This window comes from Athene noctua, chromosome 1 (assembly GCF_965140245.1).
Source record: "Athene noctua chromosome 1, bAthNoc1.hap1.1, whole genome shotgun sequence".
NCBI lineage: Eukaryota > Metazoa > Chordata > Aves > Strigiformes > Strigidae > Athene > Athene noctua.
Genome location: NC_134037.1, coordinates 73,790,140 through 73,813,196, shown reverse-complemented (window position 1 = coordinate 73,813,196; position 23,057 = coordinate 73,790,140). Strand labels below are relative to the sequence as shown.

Here is a 23,057-nt window from a genome sequence, read left to right as displayed (position 1 = left end):
AGCATTTACATGTTGCAAGGAAAAAAAAAGCCATTTCTGCTGCAGAGAAGTGAGCATAGCCACCTGAAACAGGGTGTTTCTAAACATCAAGAAGTTCTGTAAGCACCACGGGTGGCTGGGGGCTAGCTGAAGCCTAGGAATGTCTGCTGAAACTCTTCATGTTGTTAACTCACTTTTACTATTTTGCCCCTAAGAGGAGATCTGGTGTTCAGTAAGAATCTAGCTTTTTCTCCAAGTGGCAGCTTTTTTTCCCTCTATGATTGCCATTTCCTAAAAGCAGCAAGAACTCAATTGCTTTACCATCTCCACATCCTTTGTCAAATTTGGCCAGTGTTTTTTAGCATGTTGAAAAAGCACTGTGGAAAAGAACCGAGGACAGCATGACAGTGCAAACCTTATTTAACAAAGCAGTCTAGAACAAGGAAGAACTAGAGGAAACCTACAGCCTCAGCTCAAATGCATCATATCCTGGCCTAGTACAGTTCTTTGGAAGTCTTCTGATGCCCAGACTGAGGGCAGGGCAGGAAGAGTGAGCAGCCCTCAGCCCCAGCACGCCCCCTCCCAAGAGCAGGCTTCCTATTTACTTCTCCTCAGGGACCGTGGCCCTGCGCTCCTGCTTGGTCTCTGCAAGGATGGCACAGGCCCCTGCAAGGCCCCAGTGCTTTAGGAACATTTTGTCAGGAGACAGTTACAGAAATCCTGGACTTCTAGTTCCATGTTTTGAAGCACACAAGTTAGGAAGGAGAGATTTAGCAAAAGGCAGCTTCTTAGCCAAATACACTTAAGGCTTTAACAAAATGAAGACAGTATAGATGCTGCTGGAAAGCACGTTCCTGCACACAGTACCCTCAGTATCCCTGCTCAGCTTGAGTCTGGATATTCTAAGCATCAGGCCTGGCCTGTTTAGTCAGAATTTTCTGCCACGGGGTAAAGATCTGCTTTTGTTCCTCTAGCACCAGCCTTCCCATCAAAGCAGAAGTTCGCTTCTTGCACACAACCCATTCAAATGCTCCAGCCAAGCACAGCTACCAGCCCTCCAGGGTCTTGGCTGCCTTGAATTTTAGATTCATTCTTTGTACCGCAGATCACATTCCAATGAGGGGTATCAAGCTATAAAATCTTATTACATATTGCAATCAGATACTACAGCAAGTATTATAGAAAAAACACAATCACAAAAGAAAAAAAGGTACATTTATTCATCAAAGCAGACTGCCTCTGAGCCATCACACATTCCATGGAGGGGAAGGAAAGACAAATACTATTCCCCACATCTCCCTTCCCCTCCTAACAATGCAAGATCTCTCCTCTGGCAACAAAGAGCAGACATAACCGCATTTTAAAATGTACACACACTGGCTAACCCTCTTCAAATGGTGAGGAGCAAGCCAGACATTCACAAGCCTGCTGACTTTCACCAGGACCCAAGCTCCGACAATATCACCTGCATTCCCCTCCCCTGTAAGATAAGTTTTTAACCTACTTCTGCCACAAAACCTGAAAATTAATCCCATCGAGGTTTGGCAAATACAGTGCAAGTTACAAATTCAGCTGACGACTGATTTCTTCCCTCTTACCCACCTCATAACCTGCCTGACATCACAGCAGCAGGATCCCCCTGACACTAGAGGCCAGATCTTTAACAGTGACTACAGATGGCCCAAGTATGAAGCGAATTTCAGTTCTGGGATGCGTCCACCAGCAGCGCCGCACAGCCAGAGGATCTGTGTAAGTGCAACTGGTGTAAGGGGGTGCAGCACCTCTACCGCCCTTGCAAGCGGCACAGCAGCATGTCAGTGCCTTTAGTTGCCACTGCACAGCGGTGTCAGCAAACAGAGCTGATGGGACTGAATTTTAAAGGAAGGAAGTAAGAGTTTTGAGTATTCATATATAAATGGTATCTGCCTACTTTCTGGAAGGAGTGTGCACAGCACATTTCTGACTCCCCAGATCTTCTATCACACTCGTAACTATAGCATCTGAAAGTGCTGACAGGTAAATACAACCTCCTTGTAGAAAGGAGGTATATCCTGCAATTTCTTGATTCACTTCTTAGTGTATGCTTATGTTTCCAAAAAGCTTTAGACAACATTCCTCACTGAGACTCAAACCATTTCACTAATGTGAAATACTTTATTGAAACCACCTTTTTGGAATCAAGGCTCACTCCGATAGCCATACACTGGGCATTTGTAGAATTGCAAGGCCAAGCTGCCAGCAGAAGGCAACTGCTTTTATCCAGTAACTACGCATCCATCTGAGAGAATGTTGGAAATGCTGGAAGAAAACATATTTTAGTCCCCCTCTTTCTTTTCCTCATTCTTCATCTGTACTTAGACCTCTCTTTGTCTTTTGATTTCTTAGGACTTCTGCTTCTGTCTGTTTTTTTATCCCAGTCTCTTATTCGAAAGTCTTCTTTGTATTTGTCTTTTTGTTTGCTGTAAGCGTAGTCTCTCTCTTGAGATCGGCTGCGACTCCGACGCCTGTCTGTCTTCTCATTCTTTATCTTCTCTCTACAGCGTTCTCCTTCATGTTTTCGAACAGAATCCTGTTAAAGGAATTGGACAGATACAGTTATGAGGGAAACATACAAAGGCATGAAGAGAACTAGAAAAGAGTCAAGCATGGCTGGCTCCTCCACTGACACTGGTACTACCTGAAATAGATTCACATCCATGATGATTTGAAAGAGGTAACACATTAAAAAACCCCACTGTAACTATACGAAGATGACAAGTCTACAGCTTTTGTCAGTATTTATAGGAAAAAGCATGGCTGCCAGGCATGCTGCTGCTTGTATTTCCTAAGGAGCTTTAGCAATAAAAGGTTTTATCAGTGACATTATCAAACTCTTCATAAGCATCACACCAGCTTCTAAGTTAGATTTGGATTTGACTTCTTATCTAAGCAATGCAAGTATTCTGATCACAGGTTTTGGTTCAAGTCCCACAGGCATTCCAGTGCTATGAAAGACCTGCCTGTAATAATCCTTAATGGTCTAAATTCTGGGCTTCAGAAAAATGAACAACACTGTTACAGAGACCAACTACGCACACATGCAAACTACTTTGCTTCCCTGAAGCTAGAAGTCCACAAGGCAGCATGAAGAATCTGATCCTTTTAAATGAACAGTCAAACAATAACACAAGGCACACAAATTGAAATGGAAATAACCAGATAATGAAAAGTTAGTTGCATTTTGCAGGCTGAAGGGTATGGCCCATACAGAAAACACATGAGGACACACTCATACACAGACATAGTAAACTCTAAGGGGTACAAGTCTACCTAATTTTAAATGTCCTATAAAGGAGAGACACACAATATGTGCTGTACTGTCAATGGTGTTTGAGCACACACAGACAAAAACTCTTCAAAAAAAGAAGAGTGAGCTGTGAGTTCAGATAGCTAAAATGAGTAAATTTTGAGTTTCCCTGGCTTTCTGCATACTGTCACTGGGAATGCTGAGTGGCTCAGCACTTGGGCAGCATTTGCTCTGGAGACAAATGAGGTTTATGCAACAAAGGAGGAACTGCTGTCAGCAGAACACCTGCTTTACTTGTTGCACTAGGCAGACAGTATAAAACCACTGATGCTGTGTATTAGTAAATGGAGGAAAGATGCCGTAATTACCCAGATTGTGAAATGTCTTGCTAACAAGATTATGGCACAGCACACCCCAGAACGACTATGTGGAGACACCAGCACCTGTACAGGCCACAGGCATCACAGCAGTTTCAAAAGTAAAAAGATAAAGATCACTCAGAAAGTTGCCATTTCATTTCAAGAAACTAAAGATTTTCTTAACACACAACGCTGAGTTTTGACATATGAACTAACATTTTCAAGCACCGCTAAAGATTAGTTTGTTCCTGTTATTCAACTAAGATATACAGGGAAAGAAAATACAAAAGGAAGCTTCAGAATCCTGCAGAAAGATACATATACAACTTGTGATTAAGGTGGTAGGCACTTTTGTTTCAAAAGGTACACCTGAAATTTACTATCACTATATGCTGTAGTAGATACCATTTTATGGGATTTTAATAACAAAGCTTGTAAACACAGATAGATCATTGTGAACTGCAAAAAATGTCTGCATTAAATTACATAGTATTTCTTTCTACATTTCACATATGATTTTAAATTTTCTAAATATGTACTCATGACAGCAGCATTCAGAAGTGTATGGCTAAAACCTATCCTGTATGTACAAACAAGAAATCTTTATTTAAAATAATAGTGAAAAAAACTCTACTCCAAGTAGAGCTTTCATCCAGAAAGGCAGTGATCAGGGTGGTTCCCAGAGCAAACACCACCTTCAGAATTACTTAGATAATGCTAAAATACTAGGGTTACAATAAGCAATATAAACCCCCTCATCACAGTCACAGATTTGATCTTTAGCTACATAACCAAAAATTTCTGCTACTGCTGAGTACAGTAATCTCACTGGTGGCCAAATGCTTATTCCACACCTTTACTGTCAAACTTTATTTCAGTACAGATTTGAAAATGTGAATCCACCAAAAAGGAGTGGTGCTTCCAGCTATTTGTAAGAGCTTTGTCCATTCAGCTTCAGAACGATGCACAGCCATATCACTCTTGTAACCAGAAGCCTCACTCTCCATATGTTTGAACAAGACAGGTTCCAAGCCCCATTGTGGCAAAGCTTGAGTAAACATCAGAAGATGGGACACACTGGTGGTGGAGTAGAGAGGAACAAGACAAAAATATTGGCCAGAAAAACAAATGGAGGGCTTGGCGCACTGCTGCCTTCTAGCTGGTTTGTTGCTGAAGTTTCCTCCCAGCACATGGGAGAAGAGAAAAACAGAACAGCACTCAGCTGAAAAATCTACCAAGCCAACACTGGACACAGGCTACTGGCCAAGTCAGGGCAGGGAAGAGGTTAGTGAAGATTTGAAAGTAAAGACAAATAGCCCACCCTGAATGCCACAGAAAAGGGCAACTTGCTGAAAAGATTAAACAAAGTCATATGAGCATTGAGTCAGCTAAGCACAACGACCTTCAGAGCAGCATGTAAGGTACAGGTGTACAGGGCAAGTCTGGAAGTGCCACAAAAAAGTCATCACAATAGCTAATATAATCACAGTGTAAAGAAAAAAATGCAGTAATATGAATTAATAGAATTGCATCTTAGTTCCTCAGCCAAAATGGGTTATGTTTCCCTTAAATAAGATTTTACTTTTTTTAAGTCTTTGGCACAGAAAAAGATCAATTCTCTAAACACTCTAAGTTACTAAAAACAACAGTATTTTGAGATCAAATCTTTTATTCCCTATCCAAGTCAGAAACATGCTGTTTTCCTATTGGAAAAGAAACAAAAAGATTCCTACTTAAAAACAGGCTCTCTCTTAACTGCTGAAGTCCAGATTTCTCAATCCAGGATCACAGCCTCTCATCAGTCAATGAGTTAGTGATGATCCCCCCAAGTATTTTAAACCAACACTTGTGTTGGTGAACACACGAGGAAGAAAATATGAAAAGAGGGAAAGACACTTCTCTAGAAGTGCATGGCTTGCTTTGCCAAAAGTAGGAAGTTGCCAAACAGCACTTGCAGGTAAAGCAGCTAGAAATACTGTGACCACAAAAGAATAAATATGCCACCTCTACATATATATTAAGCACACGAGTTAGAGGTTAAAAGGAGCAAAAAAAAAGAAAGAGACAACCTTTTCAGGAGGGAGATTTTGACCCCAAATATAAAGAGTGTCCAAATAGCAGCAAGAGCGTGAAATTAAAACCAGAAGAAAATCAGTATCTCTGCCAAAACCATGCACTACAGAAACCTGAAAGTCAGGAAGCCCCTATGTGTCACAAAAATCCCTTGGATAAGCTATGCTTCTCCACAGATCCAGTTACCTTAAAAAAAAAAAAAAAAAAATCCAAGAATCCAAAAAACAGAGAAAACTGGAAAGGGAACCAAGTCAAAATATAGATCTCAAGCAGAAGCATGACTGTATTCATAAGAACTGTACTAAATCCTATTCACAAACCCACATGGTAGTCCAGCCTCCTGTTCCAGACCCACATCCTGTTACCTACTAAAAGCAAGTCACAACACCCTCCCTCTTCTACCCTCTGGAATCAAGTCAAACAACATAAGATTCAAAAATATATTCTTAAAACATTAACAGAGAGGCTGAAGATTCAGGAAATGGCTGCCAGACTAAGAAAAGGATGAGTCAAAACATACTAAAGAAAAAAAACAGCAAGAGAACAGAAAAACGACTCAACATCATGGAAACTATTCAAAAAACAAAACCCCTTCAAGTCATTGCTGGAGCTGGTAGCACAAACTGCAATTTCAGTTGCCAGAACTTCCCATTATAAGACCCCGTTCTCTGTTAATTAAAATCTCTGCCATACTAGGGGCTCAGGGTGGAAGTTCAAGTACGAAGCATGACTACTGTGGTCTTTGGCCAACTAGTTGTGGAAGGTCTGCTGTTGTTTTGTTTTATAAAGTTCTCACCTCAAATATATTCTAATATTCCCAAAATAGGGTTAAGGGAAAATGCTTTGTTTGCCTATACTACAAAATGCTACCGTTCATCAAAAAAAGTTTCCATGTGCTGGCCTCAGTATTCACACTGAACAAACTCTGCCTCAGGAACATGGTTCCTTCCCCTGTTTTTGTACAAGTCCCCAGATTACACCCAAATTATAAACTAAAAAAAATATTTTTTTAAAATTAGATTTTCTATACTAAACAGGATTGTCAGCTAAATTGCCTACAGACTTCATCTGGAAAGATGACATTTGCCCAAGACACACACTGAATCTTTAAATGAGACTGAGTACATACTGCTCAGTATGTACATACTATACAATACACAAGAATAAGAATATTCTAGCACAGACACAGAGATAAATTCTTCCCAGAAATGCATTTGCACAGCTCCAAGAGGCTGTTGCTTGCCATCAGAGAATAGAAATAAGCCTCCCCCTGTGATTTTGGGTGTAAGAAGGCTAAGCTATTTACACCAAAATGGGCAAAGGTAAGCAACAGAGAAGAAAGCAGTGGGAAAGAAGAAACCAGAATAAAGCAGCAGCAGACTACAGGAACAAGCCACAATACAAGCAGGCAACTAAATCACAAAAAGATATACAGACACAGAAGAGATCAGAGTCAAGGACTAGGAAATACTCTTTTCCAGAACTTGGAAAGAACACCAGGAATCCCTCTGTCCTCATGGTTTTGTGCAAATGAAATCCACTGCTAAATGTGTCTGGCAGACCACTTGTAGCAACTGTAACAGAGATTAACAGCCTAACAGCTGCAGATGTACCTACCACCTGCACGGGTGGAGACATCTGAAAGAATTTAAAATATTCTCTGCTGATAACACATGACCAGCCAGTTCCACAAGTATAATTTGTGAACCATCAAGAACAAAGATTACTTCCAAAAATATCTGTTTCAAGAGTGTTAAAATGACAATGCCAATCAGCCAAAAAGACAGGAAGAAGTCTAAATCAACACTAGTTCAGACCTCACCTATGTGTATGTTCCAATCAAGACTTTAATTATTTGAACAGGCCTCTTCCCTCCACCCAAAGGATCCTGACAGAATTAGTATACAGACAGTAACAAAAGACTTGTACCCCAAATGAGCAATAGAGCTCACTGGCGGCACTGAAAAAAATCTAGTTGTTATGTTATTTTTAGCATCACAGCAAGAAATGATGCAATGGAATGACAGAATCACATGTATTCTCTGTACTCAGAACTTAAAGCAGCACTCAGAACTCGTGTCAGGACAATGGCTTTATTTACTGTGGCTGGACACTTATCACCGTCTGCAAAGTTGCTAGAAGACAGCTTTGTTCTCACTCATGAAGCTTGCACTGTTAAAATACTGGGATTTGGTTTTTTTGTTTTTCATCATAGCTCTATTTTCCCTAATGCTCACACTTCAATGGTGGTTAACCCTCCATTTTATCATTGCAGTCATTGTTTCCATGAAACATCAACATCTTGACTATCCTAAGTTCACAGAAAGGTGAGAACGCTGACCTGACAGGCTGCAGAGGAACTAGTGAATGAAAGAACTACTGGGTTTTTTCATCTCCTCCACAGCCCCAGTCTTACAGCACTGTATGCTCACACAATACAGGTGCAAGCAAACCTGCATACAGATTTTACACAAATGCTTCCAGAACAGTTAAGGGTTTTTTTTTAAAAAAAAAAAAAAAAAAAAAGCAAGCGATTTTGTTTCTGATTCCATACGGGGAAAAAGCCAACACATGCTGGTCTGGCAAGAAAATTAGAAATAGTCTGGATTCATGAAATACGACTAACTACTAGTTTATGACTGGAAAACCTCTATAATCAGATACTAACATCAGCCTTTTGTATGTTTACAACTGCTGTATTTTACGGGACTTTGCACACCATGTCCTTGGTTCAACATCAGACCTTTTTTTTCCTGGCTTCTCTTATTAGGAGAACAATAAACAGGTATAAAGTTAATGCATGAAGAGGTAAGTACCTTAGATTTTTTGGTCCTCTTGTCATCCTCTTCATCTTCAGAGTGGTGGTGCTTTTTCTTCTTTTGCTTTTTAGACAAATGCGACTGACTTGTTTGAGACTCTTCTATATCCTCATCTAGCACAAGGTCATACTTGGCACTGATGGTCTTGGTTAAGGACAAATCTGTTACTTATTATCAATAAACAGCAGTACATAAAAGCTCATGAAACAAACAAATCCCTGTTTATCAGATCAGGGTTTACCAAGACTTACAATGTATTTCAGTCAGAATAGGATCGTACACATTGAGAAAAAAACCCCAAACAGCTGTGCTAAATTGACTGACTGAATTCTGTCCTGTCAAACAGTACAGCCAGGTCCCAATTCTCCTTTCTTTTCTATCAGCAGATACCTGAACAAGCTATGGTCTTCTTTTCTCTAGGGCTAATCACAAGCAAAGTATAATCTGAGAGCATGATTTAGGTACTACTGTGGTCTCATTTTGGATGCAGCAGGTCCCCTCTGAAACTACTCAAAACTCTCTGTTATGTCATTCCAGGGTTGTAGATTGGGAACATTATTTACCTGCACGCAACATGGAAGTGAAACAGCACATTCTATTTAACTGAATTCATCTAAGTCATCAAATGAAACCCACAAAATACTCAAATCCATCTCAAACACCAAATAGTTATATGAAGCCTAAGCAAAACACCCATTTGACAAGCTTTAAGAAGTCTTTTCCAGGCTGTTTTCACAAACTATGCTTAGTTCAAGAAATACCTTTGACCAGAAAAGGATACTCCTGCTTTGGCTTTACCTTCTCTTTCAGAGCAAGTTTTGAAGGTTTGTCACGTTCCTTTTCATACTCTTTGAAATCGTCCTTGGTATACCGCCCACCTGTCCACAGAAAAACATACTTAATTCATTCCAACTAAAAAACCAACCAAACAACCAAGACCCACACCTATCATTAAGTTCTGCTTATGAATTTAAGGACTCTTCATAACCATTCAGAGCTGCATAGCAGGACACAGCTCCACAAACACCACTAAAATCTGGGTAACAGAATAGAAGAGAGTAGGACAAATTGTGATTTTCTGTCCTTCTCTCCCTTGCAAATCCCATTAAACAACATATGGCTTTCTCCTCACTTGTATCCAGCGGAGACAACACATGAAGCAAGATTCAGCAATTGGTACAGTCCCACTTTGATTACAGGTCCTATGTCACACTACTTAAAATTCTGTTACCATGAAATCCTACTGACTAGTCATTATTAAATGACTTTTTGTGCTAGGCTACTCTGAGACAGTTACAGCTGAAGAATTCAAATGTAAAATTATAAGGGGAAAAAAAATAATCAGGTTTTGATTTGAAGAGGGGTGTTACAGACTTCATTTTCCATCCATTCACTTGAAAGTATCACCTCACAGATTAATAAAATATTCTATAGCAACATGCTGCCATCTCACGGTCCTACTTAAAACTGCAATATTAACTGGCTAGGCCAGAAATGGCTACTGAAGATGGAATGACAGCATCTCCCCTACGTCATTTTTTGGGTACCATATAAGCACAGCAAGATGACAGTACAGTTAGCTTTCCGATACTTAGGACAATTTAGACCTAAGTTATTCAGATGCAGGAAAGTTTTCCATGTAGCCAGTTAGTACAGGATGCACTGCAGAGCATGGTATAGATTACAAAGTCATCTCAGCTCCATGCAGGACAACAAGTTCGAGTGCCTCAAGTGTCCATGACTAGTGCCCAACCTGGATAAACTGTATGCAAAGAACTGAGGGCTGACGGTATTTTTAGGCAAAGGCACATGAGAACATCACCCCTGCAATGCACGGTCACCTCTCCAAGTCCAATGTTTTCCTCACGTCCTCAGCAACTAGATAACCACTGTATCCATTTCCTCCACTACCCTTCTCCTCCCAGAACATCTCAAACATATGAAACTCGGTTTTTATAGTGTACACCCTGCTATGCAATATGCTTGACCTACAGGAGGTGAAGAGGGGAAATCCCTGACCTGCATACTGAATTTTTCTTGTGTACACCCAAGTGTCATACAAGTGACTAAATAAACTAGAAAGTAACAATGTACTGGCATATTATTTTGCTAATAAGTAATATCAAAACTCGTCACTTTTAAATCTTGAAAGGAACAAATGATTTAGTGGCAAAAATGCATCTGATAAAAAGGCAAGTAAACCCTTCTACTCTTTCTTATGGAACAAGTGAAGAGAAGAGCTAGCAACTGTGTTGCACTATTTATTACAGTACCAGGAAAATTTCTATCCCTGAAGATGAGATGATTTAAACTCAGAGCAATTGCTTCTCTTTATATAATACTTACAGTTTAGAAGTCATGGCTTATTAAGTTATGAGGGTTAAAGAATCTCACTCTACCTTTTCCTTTCCACTTAATCTTGGCAACAGACTGGCTAAAATCCACATGTATCCGTCTGTCATCAATCAGCACGTTGTCCATTTTGAAGTAGGCTTTCTCACAGTCTTCCTCCTGGTATTAACGTTTCCAGAAATTCTGAGTCATGATTATTTCATAGGAATATTCACTGAATAGCTCAAACGCAAATTCAACTGCTAAATGGCATACATTTTTTTCTAAAATTGCCTAAAGCACAGTTCTTGCATTGTGCCATTTCAAAAGAAACAGTTATACTTTGTCTGAATGTCAGCATTTCAAATTCTATTTCTTCAGCTCATGTCACTGTTCTAAAAATTTGCCAATCCAGCTACGTCTGACACGTGTAATACATTCAGAAAAACATGGAAAAAAAGGACAACTAATAAAAGCTCCATTTTAAGTACATAAGTAGAATAAATGTGTTTTCCAGTTTTTCCTCAGAGATTAGCAGATACAAACAAGAAGCTATGCACCACCAAGAAAATTCTTACAGTGTCACAGTAAGAGCAGCATGTTGATAAAGCAAGTTTCGTTTCCAAGCCCAATACAGGACACTGCTGTACACACCAATCTACCTTCTTTTATATACCCTCCTCTCTCTATGCAGCATCCCTCCTTTTCCTCCCAGCACCCCCTTCTTTAACTCTTCAAAGTCTTAATGTGCTCCAGGGGACAAAAGGGACCCGCTTCCCCCACCATCTGTTTGAAGATAATCTAAGAACATATTTCTATTGCTTTATACAACAGAAAGACTTAAATGCTTGCCTCATTTCGGATCTACAACTTCTGTAACTAAGTAAGAGAAAATATTAGCTACACCACACTTGAAGATTTCCTTAATGGAAGTATACCAAACCCAAACTTTTATAAGCATAATCTACATACAGTATGCCTAAAAACCCATACCTTTTCAAACTCAATGAAAGCGTAACAAAGAGATTCACCAGTCTTCCAGTCTCGAATCACTTCACAGCTGAAAAATTTATATGAAATTAAAATGTCAATGCTGTTGAAGCCAAAAACATAGGATAGCCAAGCACTGCTTAAAAGTGAGAGTAACAGTTAAAAAAAAAAAACAAAAACACCACCACATTGAAGGTATTATAACACTTGATTCTAAGACCCCTACTAATGTGGGGGTGTCTGCACAGAAAAAAATACATGAGACATTACTTAAATAATCATTACACTTAACTCACAGGTGGTTAGCATGAAGTGTAAAACTAGGGATGAACTGATTAATGAAACAAAATCTGTTTTCCAACATTACTGTTTGATAGTAATTTTTTGCATTTCACTAATGACAAGGCAAATTTCACATTCTGTCTTCTCGGTCATGTTAAGAAAAGTAAACACACATCATGTGACAAACTTTCTTCTCTTAGCAAGCACCTTTTCAGCAGCCATCTTCTCATCAAGCAGTTCACTGAGCAAAAATAGGAAGCCTAAAATATTGAATCAGTAGACACAAAATGGGAACAATGCAGTATTGCATCAGTATTACCAAACTCTGGTACATGACATAAGAATTCTGACTACAGGGTGCTGAAGGAGATCAGACAGGCAACGAAGGAAGGAAATGTGATATTAACATGAGACTTAGTAATGTGAGACCTCCCCCATGTGTACTGACAAAGTGACAAATTAGGATACACAATCCAAAAGATAACCAAGATCAAAAAAAAAAAAAGGGGGAAAAAAAAAAAAAAGACCACAAGGCTATTCAGGCAAGCTATAGGACTGCTCTGCAGCAGCTATTAGCAAGGAAGGTAGGACAGTTTTGTGCCAGAACTCTCCTCCCTGGATTATTCAGAGAATCTATTTGAAAGTGTAAGGACTGCAGAAGAAGTACTGAACAAACTGATAGAGGAAGAAAAAAAAAAAAAAAAAAGAAGGAATCCCTAGGACATCCAGTGGCAAACAACGCCAATTTCACTCACACAGAGGCAGCCTAGTGGAGGATCTGAGAGTCTGCACGCCTGTAGGCTCTCGTACTGCACAAACTGGTAGAAGCAAAATGTGGAACAGAGCTAGTGTGCATCTGAATCAATAGGACCTACTCAGCACCATTCAAATAAACCTAAGTGAAGTTCTCTGAAAGAGTCAATATGGTTATACATAATAATCATCTAATTGATGGAGTCTTTTTAAATCTCTCTGGAAATCCTAATAAACTTTTGTACCAAAGGTTTTTGGGGAAACTAAGCAACAATGGCATAAAAAACATCTTTGCATTGATAAACACGTGAAAGACCAGATAAGAGTAAACAGCCCTTCTCACTAAGCAAGTAAAGAGGTCACCAGTGGAGTTTGCTGATGATACTAAATTGTTAAAGGTGGCAAAAATAAAGACTGAAAAAATTGCAGAACATTCTTAGGAAACTGAATAACAAGATAGCAAATGACATTCAATGTAAAGAAATGCAACAAGATGAGCATGGCAGGGGAATCCTAACTGTACATTGTAAATAAAAAATAGTTTTAGCAATAACTAGAAAAGGAGTTGAGAGCAAAACACCACTGTACCATTGTAAATCTAACTTCTTTAATACTGTGTGTAGTTCTGGTCCTCTCATCTTGAGATAAGAACAAAACAGAAAAAGGTTGAGACAAGGGAAACAAGGTAAGGAAAATCCCTCTGCAAAGCATGAGTATGTAGGCTAGTACTCTTAAAAAAAGAAGATGACTTTGGGGTATAGGATAGAGGGGTGTAGGAAAGTAGGTTTCACTGCCCATCGTGTCTTTTGATACTAGTACTAGGAGGAATCAACTGCAATTACTAGAAGCCAAGTTCAAAACTGAAAAAGGGAGCAGGCATGAGGAACATCTTAACGAGGAGCATATCAGATGCCAGAAATGTCTGTCACTTTATCCCAAACCATACAAATTCCCATGGAAAAGAAAAACCCAGAGACTGTATCTAGCTCATGTAGCATCTGAGATAAAAACTGATGAAAGGAGGGAATGGACAGGGTGATGGGGAGAGCATCATGTGCTTTCCTTGCTCATACATTTCCCTAGGCTTTCACTTAAAAATCACTGCTGGGACAGGATACCCACCTAGCTAAATCTGACTCAGTATCACCATTGTTGTGGTCTCTATTTAAATACATGCAGTCACAACATAAATCTTCAGACACACCAGAATCCTACTTAACAGCTGAACCTAAACAGACTTGCAGGAATCAAACTGAGTTTCAATAAAGAAGGTTTTCTTTTTTATTTTATGTTAATTACCTTTTAATGGGACCAAATCGTGAAAATATTATCTCTAGGTCTTCATCTGTGGTCACAGGATTCAGCTTACAGACAAACAGCACATTTTCTGGTGGCTTGACCTCTGCGTCTGGTAAGTCTCCCACCTGTGGCATACAGAGAAAGACTCATCACTTCCGCCTAAAGCTCTCTACCTTTTATTGCCACAAGCACACTGGCAACACATCTTCTGGATGATCTCAGACATATTCCTACCATAAAATCAAAAATTAATAAAATATTTTTTCTACTCAATGTTACAAAAAATGTTTCCATAGCAGTTAAAAATTACTATCTATTTGCAATTCCACCACTGTGACTTCATGAAAGTCACAAATACTTTCTACCTTGCTTTCCCTGTTCATAACAACAAATACACAGTTCTAAAAAGTTAAAGTGTACTTTTAGAGCCACTCTGTTACGAAAATAAAAATGGACTCCATCCATTCCTTAGTCTCTGTCTGTACCTAAGACCATCTGTTCTTGAAATCTGGCAACAGCTCGGATAAGCTTAAATTTATGATAGCTTGATAGCAAATTAAGTTAGAGGAGAATGCAGACACACACACCACCTCCTGTTGAATTGTAGTACTTCTTTTTAAAACCTGAACAAAAGACTAGTGATATTTAAAGAAATTTATCTCCATCTTTTACTTAATATGCTAATAAAAAGGCAATGCACATTAGTTTGATAGCAGAAAGAAGCAGAATAACACAAGAAGCGGATTCCACAAAAAAGAATACAGAATGAGTTTAAGCACATGACACCGAGAAGTTTTTCGACAGAAGAGCAATGGAACTAGTAGCTGAGGCTTTTTTCAAACCAGTGAAACTAGCAGTAACACTTAGTTTTTAATCTCTTCATTTTATATAACATTGTTCCCTATTGCATACTACCCAGAAATACTCACTGAAAATTACTGCACTGGTTCAGTATACCCTACTTGACTTTTTTAGGTAAGAACTTTATCTAGAAAACAGGTCATCAGGCCCACTGCTGCTGCAGCAAAACAAGAGGCCCCACCTGCAGATCTTCTACAACACTGTGGCCACATCTGGATTGACCTTGGTATTAGTCTCTGATGAAAATTATTCACCATAAATTTGAATTTAGTAGTTGTAAAGAAGTGTGATGGAATCACCCATCCTTCAACAATGTGTACTTTTTTTTTCTTTAAACAAAAAAAAAAAAAAGTACTTCAAAGCCTATTCAAATTCTCTGTTACTATATGGAGTTTAAAACGGCCAGCAGTTGCCAAATATTATATTTTAGAAGGAAGAACATAAAGTTAACCAATGTTAAATTCAACTAATCCCACAGAAGGAACACTGCCATTACGTAGCTGAATAATGCAACCTCAATGCCACTCATACGTACTGGGAAGAGAACATCACAAGTTAGCTCAGCTCTTTCCCATGCATACTAAACCTTTTCCAGGATTATAGATATTCAGCAGCATATTATGTATGTTATGTTTTTTAACTGGATGCATTTCTAGCAAGTTTTTATAAAGACTCCACTGGTCCACTTTTAATCCTGGCTCTGAAAATGAAATATCACCTGTTTTATCAGAAAACTGCCTCCAGTGTTCATGCTCAATCCTTTTCATTCTACGACAGACGTTTAAAGAGCACAGATTCAGACCCACAACATCATCAACATATAATCAGTTTCAAGATAAATAGTACCCATTGTCTCAGACTTAATATAACATGCACGCACACAAGAGTAATATCATCTACAAAGGTAAATACAGGAAGATGTTCACCATTTCCAGAAGAATGGCACGAGTTTTTGCTTCTTTTTCTGCCTGAACTTCTTCTATTTCATCTGCAGACCGTCCTTTCAAGTCATCAATTTCTTCATCTGCTCCTATTCTGCCACTCTGAAAAATGAAGAGGAAAGCTATTTGCTACTAAGACATGGCCAAAAATTCTTTCTCACTTTACAAATATTACTTGGACGACCTCACCTACCAAGACATGAAAAATGCTTAAGCACTGTATCCCTGCAGAACTGGGCTTTCATTCTGTTCTTCCCACTTAGATTTAAAAAAGAGCGAAAAGATGTTATCCTTGTGTTTCAGGCACTATGAACTACACATGAACTTTCAGGCCCAATTTGAACCATATTCAGCTAGATATTCTGAATTCTTTTATACTTTCATCTCATATTCAACATCTCACCACAAGTATCAACTCATTTCTAATCTAGACAGTTCCTACCAGAAATGAAGATAAGCAACACTGCAAACATCTGCAGTGTCTACAAAGACTCAAACATTAACAAGAACTTTATTTTTACACATCTACTTCTAGACAGAATTTGAGGTTTTGTTTTTCCCTCCTCATCAGCATCTCTAGAATGCTGCCCTTCTTACAGGCATTTCTATACCAAAAGGTATATTTTCAGACAAGGCTATGAGGAAAGAAAACCCAAGTATAACTTTTCAAATCTCTACACAGTTGGCAGTGAGCTATTAAACTCCTTATACCATTTCACATTATCTGAAGGTGCATCAGAGACTAACCACAGCGTAGATGTACTATGAAAGCCTAATTCCAATCTTGTAATTATATCTACTAAGCTTAAAAATAAAGAGTATTACCTCTAGTCAATTTATTCATTGCTTGAAACAACTGTTTCCATACAAGGAGATAATTGCACATAGCAACTTTCATAACTGCATGCTGTGAGTAAATTATAAATAATTATATTTTTAGCAAATTCCTTCTGCTTGAACAAATACACCATAATAGCACGCATGCCTGCAGATATAACTCAAAGAATGATCAAGATTACTTTCACTGAAACACAGACTATTTCACATTTAACAGCAATAAGCACTTTAATATTAATGTTATATTTTTTCTACCAGACTATACCAAAAACCAGTAATGTCAAAGGTGAATATTCTGAATGTTCTGCTAATCTACACTGTAATCAGAAAACTAAAATTTGGCTTTCCAACCTAACTCCACCACAGTCACAGGGGAAAGCACCCATGCCACCCTTTTATCCTTTTCTTTAAAGATTAAGAATATATATCTGATTAAACACAGCAATAGCCACAAATAACAGACAAGCACTTCACATACCAGAACTCAAGCTGGCATAGAAGAGCATCTCTTATCCTCCTATGCTAGAAATGTGTAGTTTTATAGGATATAGATCTGACAGAGTCTTAAAGACAGAATTCTTATTTTGACCAAGTCTATGCTGACCACTAATAGGGATAAATTTAATTATAGCTTCTTGGGGAAAAGTTGGAAAAAAAATCATAAACACTCACATCTAGCTGTTCCTTAGTAGGTTCTGGCGAGCGATCAGGAATAGACAAGCCAGGTGGATCTTCAAATGGATCATCTAAAATTACTGTATGATTTATCCTTAAACAAAATCAAGACCATCATCAGTCACATGCAAATAAAGCTCTCTTTACCCAAGCAACAGGAACCCCGTTGATTCTCAGTTATATCTGCAACAGCCAAACATACTGTGTGCTTATAAATACTAGTACTTGTGCTTTTGTAAAGGCAACATAACTGCGCATTTTCTTACATAGTTCTTTACTTTAGTACCTGCTTATTTTACCAATAACACTAGAATAAAAGAGTATTTAAGATACCATATACAGGTCACCTGACACTGCTATATTAATCTAGTTTCCAAAACCAATTAATTTCTTTAATTACAATGTTTTCCTCAAAAAGGGAAATTAGAAGTAGTCCCACCTGATATCTTGATATGGGATAAAATCCTTATCTACAAAGGTTTCATTAATTGTCTTCAGTACATCCATGCCTTCTGTCACTTCTCCAAATACTGTATGCACACCATCAAGGTAATCCAAGTTTTCCCCTGTAGTAATAAGAAACTACAAAAGAAGATACAAAACCATTAAAAGTAAATAGAAAAATTCAGAGCTTGAGTTTTACCTTAGGAGAGGTACAACTCTCATGGAAATTAGTGGGGGGAAAAAACCTCTTCCTGACTTCTGCAGGAGAAGATTAGTCTTCTTCCCATCAGCTGTGAGAACACAGTGAGCCAACCTACAGCTCACAGCCACCACCTGAGGCAGACAGGCTCTCTCGTGCAAGCCTGCCTCTGCACAAGCTCACAGTTCGGCTCACTGGACCCTTTAGTCAATCGGTTTGTCTCAGTAACTTGGCAGAAAAAAGACTGGCAGAGGAAGAGCAAATAGTTACCTGCCAGGTAGGTGTTGAGCAAGATCAGCAAAGGTTATGACAGGCATCACAGCTGATGAAAGGGAAAGGCTTCCTTCCCTTGTACCACAAACCCTTCTCTCCCCAAAAAACAGGATGCAGTAGCATCAAGAGGAGAACTGGAATACAGTAGCATTGACTTAGATCAGATTGAACTGGCACTGAAAGGTATCCTAACAAAAGTCAGGTGTTTTGCTTTAGGGCAAGACTGGAATATGAAAATTGATACCAACTGAACACTTGGTAACAAATTAAAGATGGAGGAAACGTGGTCATGAACAAAGGAGGAAGAAGCAGATATGCACAAGGACATAGCCATTACATCCACACTTTACAATCTGACTGATAACACCTCACTCCTCATTCTCTGCAACACAGTTAAAACTGGTCAGCATTTGGTATAGGTTACAAATATAATGTAGCTAATTGTAAGCCAACACCATGTAATTCTTTACTGGAATTTTTTTTCCCAAGGAAGAAGCTTCAATAATGCTCCTGGTAACTGCATTCATTCCCATATGTCTGTGTATACGCTAGCAGGCTGCATTCTTAAATATAAACACAAATGTCATCTCTTTTTCTTAAACCCCCCACCTAAACAATTTTATATGTAAAATGCAGGGAAGCAGCAAAATTAACTCCATATATTACAAACTCTAGCTAGAATAAAACCATATGGGTTTTTTAACTACTCTGATCATTACAAAACCTCTCTTTTTCCAAATTAAAACATATGGATATTACAAATGAGGCATTTTAATATATAAAAGTGGAAATGCATCTAAAACAACAATTTAGAAATAATATCATCCTATTGAGATTAGAGCTTTAAATATGCCTACAGCAAAACCCTTGGGCACATGAACAGGGAACAGCAAAGGGAAAAACAACACTTTCAAAAATGTTTTATACCAACACTGGAATAAAACTGTAAACTTGCATTGTATTATTAATGCACACTTTTATGTGATCATACAGATGAAACTGTGGTATGACCAGTTTCCAAACTCACATGAAGTTATAACCAGAAAGTTTTAAGATTATTTCAAAACCCAGTTACCTTATTTTCGCTTCCATTTAACTAGCTTTTTCCTCGCCATTCTATATATTAGCAAAGCTATATCAAGGTCTTAACAGAAATGAATAAACAAAGGGGAAAAAAATAGAGTAGTGAATGCTAATAAATAAAATTAATAAAATTAATTTAGGACAGGATTTTAATCTGAGCATTTCAATCTCTTTCTTGTCTGCAATCAAATACCCACTGGCACCTGAAACACCATGCAAAATACTTACCTGTGGCTGTTTTCTTACACGCCTTTTGGCCATGTTACAAGATGATGCTATTGAGATAACACTGTCACTGTTATGTCTTTTGTAAATTCAAGAAATTTTCATTTTAGTTACTCAGATATGTACCAAGGCTTTACAACACTGTATGCTGACCTGTGATCCATGTTGATCATTGCCATTGTTCACCATTGACACAGTTCCCTTCTTCTTGTGCTTAATTCTTGGCACTTTTTCTGCCTCAAAAAATCTAGCTTGATCACCGTACAGTTGACTGAAAATACATATAACAAATATGTTACAAGACAAAGGAACTTTAAAAAGCAATATAAACAAATGCTGTAAAACACACAAAAAAAATTAACCCCTAATTTTTCTTTACATTAGCATTCAAATAAAACCAGAATTTACACTGCATCTGTGTACATTTTTATGGATCTGTACACTTACATAATTCACTTCATATTACAGAGAGCAGCAGATTTTTCTCTGAGGCATTTCCCAGAGGCTTTTGGGGAGACCACACAGGGTGACATGCATTAGTGTGATTTTAAATGCAGTATATAACATTTTTCTAAGGCACGAAGCAAATACAAATTCTGATAACTAGGTTCCATAAAAATAAATTAATCCAAACTACGGATTAAAAATGTAGTAATTTATGCCAAAAATTTCTCTTCCAAGATAAATGGAAAGCCACTAAATCTATGTGTAAACTTAGTTCACCATACAGACAGGACAGCATACAGTAATTTGAGATACACAGGATATGGCAAATTGTTAAATTCTTTTAAATTTTTTAAGTCTAACCCTGATACCATGCATTTTGTCTCACTCCATGACTGACAGGCATAGTTAATACACACATTTGTCCAAATTTAAGGGCAATGTTGTGTTTGAACTCATTCTGCTAAACGAGTGTAAGTCACTATGAAGAGAGGATTCAAATAAAACTTTGCCTGCATCAGCTTCCTGGGTATCAAGAACAGAAACTCCTATTTTGTGAACTTCAGCAGTAATGAACAGATAGAAAAGACAAATTTCCATTCTCCATGTTAGTAGCAGAACAGAATCTGCCACTCTGACATCACACTATACTTCCCTATCTGCCATATCAACAAACCTCAGAAGACCAATCCTTATGAAACAGCAGAATATCAAAATAAACTCGATCTACCTGCATGCAGAGACATCCCAGGTCTGGTAAGTTTACCTATCTACACTTGCATCTGCTTAGCACAATTATACTGTTTCCAGGATCACCAGAGTGGTGATCCATGTTCAAGGTTTTGTATTTATGAGACTCTCACAGACCAGACTTACAAAAGTCAACACTGGTCTAGCAACACTGTCTCTGTTCAAACTGAGCTGTTTATCTCCGTATACTATGGTCCTCTGCACTCTAGGTTAGCTCTGCAATTTTAATTCTACTTTTAATAACAATTTCAAAGGAATCATATAGAACATGCGCACTGTGCTAACTTCCATCCTAGCTGTTTGAATGATTTCTTCAACTTTTATGGGCATGACCACTGAAAACATCTTGGACAAGGAACTGATTACCTTATTACACATTCAACATAATAAAATGAACTCAAGTAAATTTTTGGAGCAACAAGATTAATTTCTTAGATGCACAGGAAATCAAGCATAGCCTCTGTATTTCCCTTTCGCTCAATTAAGTACATCGTTAAAAAACTAAAAGTAGCAACAAAAAACTGCTAATGATTTCACCTTCTACAGAGCACTTCCTTACAATACTTCTTTTGGAAAACAAACCTATAGTTATTTGTTAACTTTTAAATAAACAGAAATTTATGTACAACTCGCTATTTGTAACTAAGCTTCTAAGGTCAGAAATAGAATACTGTCCAGAAAAAAAAAATCTGACTGGCCAAAAGCAGCGTAGGAATTAAAAAGGTATCTAGGTACGACAACCAAAGCAGCTTATGCATCAACGTTTTTACTTCCCATCAGTAACTCTGTCCCAAAAGAGCTGAAGAAAATCTACTCCCCCAATACAACTTCTCTGTCGATTAAGTAATACAAGAGTTTTACTTACCAAAATATGGATTCTCCTCCACGGCCAGTTCCCATGGGGTCACCAGTTTGTATAATAAAATCCCTCTGTCACAAAGCAGAAATATATAAGATACTGCTTTCATGTTTGTGAATTTAAACCAACAAAAAAAAATAAGGAATTGAAAATACTCACTTGTACATTATAAATAAGACAATAGTTGTAGTACTTGACTTTGCAGAGCTTCAGAAAATTCAGACAAGCTGTAAGAAATTACACCAACATTTACTCAAGAAAACCCCAGACACTATAAGTATAGGTATAACAGATACCCTGTTCAACGTATAGAAAAACGGTTTTGGAGCAGGCTGTGTTAAGACTTAGCAGAGTTCAACCTATAAACGCTGTGAGAGTTTATAGTGAAGTAAGTACTAAGTAAGAACTTCACGTACAAGAACATCTAACTCACGCCTCTCTCCTTTAAAATATGCCTTTCGATTGTCTAAAAAATAGCTAATGTGTGCCATGCAAAGAACCTGCAGTGATGAGATTAACCGAGAGGTGAAGCAGTCACGGTCAGCCGCAGCACGTTTTTCTTCCACATCTTACCTCATGCAGAGTATTTCCTAGAGAAATACTCCAGGGAGAGGTAACCCTACCTCCCCTTCCTAAAGCCTCTCTCTAGTGATTCAGAGAACCCTAAAATAGCTAGTTATACCGAAACGCATTTTTTTTCTCCCCACTTTCTTTCCAAACACTTCAGAAAGAAGATCACAGTTGCTTTTCGATTTAGAATACGTTGTATTTGCTCTCTCTCATAAATTATCATTTAAAATAAAAGCACAATATAAACCCCCCAAGTTTCCCAACAGCAACTGACGCTTCCAAGTATCTCAAACACACGCACACCAGCTGCCCACGGGAACGCTGACGGCCACAGAAAACTTGGCATCGTCTGGCTCTAATCCCAGGACGGGGCCCGACGCGATGTGCCCAGACAGGGGGTGAGAGCAGGCGCCCTGTTGACCGAACCCGCCGTTTGCGGCCCGTTTCCTCAGGAGGCCGCGCCGGCAGCCAAGCCTCCATGGTGGGGGAGCGGCCGGGCACCTCTGAGGCGGCCCAACCGCCCCTTCTCCTTAGAAGGCTTCCACCCGCCCGGCAAAGGGAAAGACCCGCGGCCGCCTCAGCTCCCCCGGCCCCGACGCGCCGCGCTCCTACCGCGGGGCCGTTCCTCCGTGTAGAGGTCGATCACCAGGTCGCCCAGCGTGGTCTCCAGCAGCACCGCCATGTCCGCCGCCCGCCTCCGCACCTTGGCGCGGGGCCGCCCTCTG

At 38.8% G+C, this 23,057-nt stretch overlaps 1 protein-coding gene across 1 annotated transcript; it reads right to left on the bottom strand.

Moving 5' to 3' along the window:
* Positions 1-1,093: 1,093 nt before the first annotated feature.
* PPIL4 (peptidylprolyl isomerase like 4) lies at positions 1,094-23,046 on the bottom strand. Its single transcript, XM_074924703.1, has 13 exons — positions 22,945-23,046; positions 21,922-21,989; positions 21,769-21,833; positions 19,863-19,980; positions 17,925-18,067; positions 17,483-17,579; positions 15,959-16,075; positions 14,172-14,296; positions 11,841-11,907; positions 10,916-11,027; positions 9,298-9,394; positions 8,514-8,652; positions 1,094-2,548 (listed from the first exon to the last, which is right to left on the bottom strand). The coding sequence occupies exons 1-13, from the start codon at positions 23,012-23,014 to the stop codon at positions 2,324-2,326; spliced, it is 1,443 nt and encodes a 480-aa protein (XP_074780804.1). The 5' UTR covers positions 23,015-23,046; the 3' UTR covers positions 1,094-2,323.
* Positions 23,047-23,057: the final 11 nt, after the last annotated feature.